At 34.6% G+C, this 6,673-nt stretch overlaps 1 protein-coding gene across 2 annotated transcripts in view; it reads left to right on the forward strand.

Annotated features, from left to right (window-relative positions):
- The first annotated feature begins 5,289 nt into the window (after positions 1-5,289).
- The window catches only part of KLHDC1 (kelch domain containing 1), a 1,632,092-nt gene continuing 1,630,708 nt past the window's right edge, over positions 5,290-6,673 (forward strand). The window contains exon 1 of one of the 2 annotated variants that reach the window (XM_044074282.1): positions 5,290-5,564. In XM_044074282.1, coding sequence (XP_043930217.1) covers positions 5,469-5,564 — 96 coding nt within the window. In that variant the 5' untranslated portion in view covers positions 5,290-5,468. The remainder of the gene's footprint in view (positions 5,565-6,673) is intronic. The other variant, XM_044074283.1, reaches the window with a different exon arrangement.

Here is a 6,673-nt window from a genome sequence, read left to right on the forward strand (position 1 = left end):
AGCATATGAGGTAGAGAAAATTATGAATAATAACTGTGCTATGTTGAGAAATAACTCAAAGTTATGGACAGTAGTGGGTTGCAGACCAAATTTTGTTTATAGAGTAGGACCTAACTTGAAAAAATGTTTTGAAAGTGAACTTAAAACTAAGGAAAGGTATGGTACGTTCAAGTGTGGGAATTGTTCTCAGTGTAAATATATTTGTGCCAAAGAGAATACTACTCTAAACAATTCCCTAAGGACAAAAGTAAGATTTGAAAGTGGTAAGTGGCAAACTATAGGTGTGATTTATTTGACTTTGTGCAAAACCTGCCCTAGTTTTTATGTCGGAAAGACAGAAAGATGATTAAGAGACAGGATTTATGAGCACATATACCAAATACTCACTAAAAATCTAAATAATGCCTTGTTTAAACATTCCACAGGTTGATCTAGTTTTTCAGGTTTTGAGTTTGCCATTTTAGAAAGGGTGTTAAAAAACCCTAGAGGGGGCAATTTTAGAAGCCATATAGACGAAAGAGAGCTAAGATGGCAAATTATGTTGCAAGCAGGTCAAGTCCCTGGGCTAAATGATGTTATTTCTATTAAGCCTTTGTTATACAAAAAAGTGGATTTAATGAAATAAAAGTGATGGAAAAGTATATATATATATACATGCATTTATATATATATATATCTTATAATTTTAGACTTACATACTTATTTTCTCTTTATATATTTATGTGTTTCTTCAGGACATGTATTTTATATTGATTATTTTGTATTTTAAAGTTTAAAAAAATTTTAGTAATTGTTTTTATAATATAATTAATAAGATGATGTCATTTTTTCAATGATGTAATTAAGTATTTAAGGGGAAATTTTTGAGGGAAAAGTTTGATTCTGATGAAATCCCTGCTTTAGAGGGAAGAAAGCTCAATCAACTGTTTTGGAAAATATCTGGAGATTTTAATAATAAATGAATGGTTTCTGAATCCATGTGCAGTAGCAGTGCCTTCTTGGTCGAGTGATTTGTGGACTTTTAGCACTGGTTGGCTTTTTTGCTTATTACTTGTAATCTACAATCCTCCCTGAAAACACAACTGTCCTCCTGCTACAACAAAATCGCCAAGTTCGCTACCAGCCATAAGTCCTCCACTCACCACTGTTCCTCTCTCCACAAACTGAAATGGCTAGAACTACCCAATCATCTCACCTATACTCAACTTACTCTTGCACACAAGCTCATTTTCAACTCCTCCCTCTGTCCTTCCCTTTCCTCTGCCTTTAAAATGCACCTACCTGACAGAGTACTAAGGTCTAACAACCAAAATATATTAGAAGTGTACAAACCAACTCGTCCCCCAGGCAAACATCTTCTATCCTATGGTCTAACATGTCTCTGGAACTCCCTACCTCCATCCATTCGTACCACTTCTAATCGCTTTATTTTAAAAAAATCTCTTCACTCACATCTAATATCCCAGTGGGAATGCTCCTGCTCCCACCCCACATAGCTTATGCTGCCAATTTCTGTCTTCTTTTATTTCCCCTATTTACACAAGCAATCTCCTTTTACCATCTCCCCCAACTCATACATCCCTGTAATTACTAAGCTGTTTGCAAAGTATGCATTAGGTTGCACCTCTTAATTGTAAGCTTCCTAATATGTATTGGCTCCTCAGTATTTATTTTGTAATGATCCTTTACTAGTCTGTATCACCTGTAATGTTCATCACTAGACTGTACTGTTTGTAATGCTTGCTCTAGTCTATAACACTTGTAAAATTATAATCTATAAACTATTGTAACCTTGATTGTTTTGGAGCTAAAACCTATTGTAACCTTGATTGTTTTGGAGCTTTTCTCACTAGGACTCCATTGAAAATGGGTTCATATTGGCCCAATGGACTATACTGGTAAACCAACTGCAAATAAATAAATAAATAAATAAATAAATAAAATAAATCTAGTATTAAACATAATTTTTGTCTAGGATTACAGAATGGCATCACATACATCTGGTCATCTGACTTCTGGTTCCCATGCTACCACCCATTGCTAGAAACTGACAGGATTTAGCACATATGTGCCAATAATACACACACATAGAGCTTGCTAAGATATATTGCAGCTTCTGTAAGTCATAAAACCATAAAACATTTCCACTCTTCCAGAGTAGGTAATTAGTTCACCGCAATGACAATGCAGGAAGCTTCCTAGTACAGACTTTTTGCCTCTGGCTGCATTGAGAACTGTAAGATACAAACTTTATGGCCTAAACCAGGTCATTTAATTTCAAATTATTTTCAACATTTGAGATTAACTTCTTCTCTTCCAGTATCCTCTGTTAAAACATATCCATTTAAACATTACAATAATGCATGTATATTTCTTTTTCTGTCCAGCAGGGAACACTGTTAGTACATTATTAACACAAGCAGCTTTACAAATACATTTTTCAACACAAGCATCTGTACAAATCAGTTTGATATATGAATGACATATAATTCTTTACAAAATTCCAGCTAGCTGTGCTGACATATGTTACACATCCACTGCCCTACTTCTCCTGGCATAGCTGGCAATACCCCATATCATCACACAACCCCAAATCACACTGAGCTGGATGGTACCATTCTTTTTATTCTGGACTTGAAAAACAGTATTAACTAAGCACTTTTGTCCAAAAATCATGGACTTCATCAGAGTTAATGTGCAACAATTAAATAACAGCTTAAATAATTCAAATTCACGAAAACCAATCAAAAGCATATCCACATAAAAATAAATAATCAAGCAAAGGAATGTATTTTTAAAGAGACATACACCTTAAAATTAGCCATGCACTAGCAAATTCATTATTGCAAATCCAGTGTAACGTAAGGAATATATATTATCAAAACTAAAGTAAAATCAGAAAATAATGAAATAAATAATATAATAATGACGACACTCTACAAAATGTCATTAAAGTACAAAAAATGTCATCACACCTTCAAGACACTCATAAAAGAAACACTATCATTCAAAGGGAGGGGGGGGTGTAGTGATCAATCACAACTGCCAACTCATTTCTTTGTACTCCAGTAATGTATCCATATCTACCCCCTTATCCAAAGAAATCCTTTATCAATAACAAGAAGGATGAACTTTTTAAAAGCAACACACTGTCCTGAGTGTTTACTTAAAGCATTGGCGGGCTTATTCTTTTTATATCATAAATATGTTCTCCAATCCTCTCCTTCAACTTTCTTTTGGTTTTGCCCACATAAAATGCTTTGCATACTGTACAGCAGTCAGTAAGCAAGATAAACGAACCCAATGGTATCACAACTACACCTCCCAGGGCTGACTAGTGTCTCATTGTAAACCTTCACTATTGCATAGGGACCCTCGTTTATAAACCTACATTACTAACATTGTCCACAAGCAAACATACAATTGTTGCTTGCACAGGACAAAATGTGGGATGGTTTTTAATATTACTCTGAATCAGAGATTTTTATATTAACTTGCATTTTCTGAGCAATCAAAAATAGAAAGTTAATGTCTGGAATTACTGACTTGCCCGTAATCCTCTGTGATTTACCAATCATTATGGGGAAATTGTGAAGCAAAAATCATAGAGGTTCTCTCTCAAGGACAGTGCAGAGAAAATATTTCCTGCATACCTCTTAACTTCTTTGCTCAAAAACTCTGGGCATAGCAAAAAAAACAGTGGGGGGCAGGGACCATTTTTTTTAAATATTACTCTAATTCGCTGAAAATGTTAACAGAATAATAGATTTTGCATCAGCATGCTTCTGAACAATAAGAAGCATGAAACTCTTAAGTCTAGCATTATTGAACTGTCTGCAATTCTCAATGACTTACCAGATTATTAAAAATTTTAGGAGAGACAGGACATAACTATGTGAAAAAAAATCAGGGAAGCTCTTTAACATCATGGATGGTTAGAGGTATGTTCTCTGTAGGAACTGCAGTACAAGGGTGCACATGGACGTATGCGCATACACACATTTGCACATGCACTCGCAACACATATGTGCATAGACATGTGGCATTATGGTATATATATATATATATATATATATATATATATATATATATATGCCTTCAGTCAAGGAAACCTAGCCACTATCTGGTATAATGCCTCACAGCCTTCCATTTACAAAATGAGGAACACTACTTCTCATTATGTGGAACAAATATGCAAAATGTGGAACACTTGCTAACAGACTACTAACAACTTCGACTAGAAAGCTGATAGGATGGTTAAAAATCAATATTTTTTACTTATATAATAGTTCTTTTATTGAATTAATGAGTCAGTTCTATTTACCCTGCGCCTGTGTGTGTATGTATATATATATATATATATATATATATATATATATTTATATATGTATATATATATATATATATATATATATATATATATATATTTTTTATATATATATATATATATATATATATAAATTAATATATATATATTTATATATATAATATATATACATATATATATATATATATATATATATATATACGCACATATATATATATACACACACACATATATATATATATATACATTATATATTTATATCTATATATATTTATATATCTATATATATATATATATATATATATAAACACACACACACACACACACACACCAATTTTTAACTATTGCTCATATAAACTTAAAAGTTTTTTAGAATAACAGGTTTTCAATTAGCATGAATTTGTTTGATGGGTATGAAGTCTGAAACTCGGCTATGTCATTCGTTTCTGACTTCCGTCTTCAAATAATTTGTCAAAAATTTAACAGAAGGGCAAATGATTGACAAACTGTGAGGAACAGGAAAAAATACCAGGGAATAATCTGGACATTGTGCGAAGATCTGGACAGTTGAGAGGTTTGATTATGTGCTCGTTTAAACACACACACTGAAGTCGTTATCCCAGCGCTCTTTAACTTCTATGAAATATGTGAGTAGATATGTAGACTGCATATGCCTGCAGACACCCTCCCAGTGTATAATCAACTGGGAAATTCCACAGCACCGGTCTACCTAGTTAAGTCAGTTAGTAACTCTTAGTCTTAGGCAGCATCTAGGCTTCGCATTGAACTGTCACTTATTGGACTTTACCGTATGGGGTTGTTTTGATATACTTAGTGCCTCGTGAGGACAAAATAGTTAATTTGTGTTAGTTGGGGCCTCTGTGTTGCATGCTAGGTACACTCCACGCATATACTACATTTTATTACTTCCGAAATTAGGCGTCACTTCCGAGCCACATAGCCCTACGAGAAATAAAGCTTAGAGCATTAAAACAATCGTTTGTATGCGTTTTGGGCTGCCTGGCTTTCCGTATCGCTCAGCTAATGCCAGTTTTGATAGTTTGTTTCTAGAAACAGATGAGCCTCCTTTTGCTGTTTATGTATATTTTCCCGTCAAGTATTTAGAAGAAAAAGCAAAGTTATGTCCGAATCATTACAGTTTTGCGTAGCGGAAGAAAGAAGCGGTCATTGTGCAGTCGCTTATGACAACGCTCTGTACATTTGGGGCGGTTATGTGGTAAGGGTCCTTACAAGTTAAGTGTGTTGGTCCGAAGTTAGTTTGCTAGTAAACGTACCCTTATAGGGACGGCATTTGTGCCCTTGACTTGGTAGTACGGTGTTGTAGATTAGGACTCACTTAACTTGGCTGACCTTCCCACAAACAGAGAATGATTACACAGCAGAGGTATAGCCAGAAATTTGTAATTTGTACTGGGACCTTATGTTGCTGCCCCTTCGATGCCCAGTTGTCATTTAAAAAATGGAAGTTTTGCCCTTATACACTTTGGAAAGGGACGCAAGGTTACTGCATCAACGGTAACCAAGGTGTTTAAAAAAACAGCATTGATGTCTACAGATACTGAGTTAATGGACTGAGGAGTAAAGCATCCTTGGTAGTGTGTGAAACATATACATGTTTATATATATATATATATATATATATATATATATATATATATATAGATCCACTTTGTACCCCGAAATCTTGAATTTCAGTATTTCGGATTTACAAAGCTGAAAACACTAAATCCCGAAACCCCATAACGCGAAATTTAAAATCCCGAACATACAATATACATACAGCACACACATACACACAACTTTCCCCCCACAATCAAACCGATAATCCTACACTACAGATAAGCAGGGGGGCAAGCCCCCCTGCACCACCCATGTGGGGGCTTTACCCCCCACACACACACCCTATTTAAATATACTAACTCCGAGATCGCACAGACACCCAAAAAATTCACACCAGCACATTTCACAGTCCTGCACACACACCCCCAACACACATACACTTACATATTTACCTAAACTTCCACCCATCTAGTCACACACCGCACCACTAGAAGAGCGAAATTAAACATCTCCGAGCTTCGGGATTTTGAATTTCGTGCTTCTGTGTTTTTGTGATTCGGTATATAATTTTGAAATACTGAAATTCGGGAGATATATATATATATATATATATATATATATATATATATATGGGTCACTGGTGTATTATCGAAAACACAATCCATCGAATTGTGTTTCTGATAATACACTTTAGCGAAAGTGCATATTGTCGAAAGTGCATACTATCGACAATATGCACTTTCACTAAAGAAAGCAACACCAAAA

The sequence above is a fragment of the Protopterus annectens genome, chromosome 6.part0 (genome assembly GCF_019279795.1).
Source record: "Protopterus annectens isolate FY-2018-M chromosome 6.part0, PAN1.0, whole genome shotgun sequence".
Classification (NCBI taxonomy): domain Eukaryota; kingdom Metazoa; phylum Chordata; order Ceratodontiformes; family Protopteridae; genus Protopterus; species Protopterus annectens.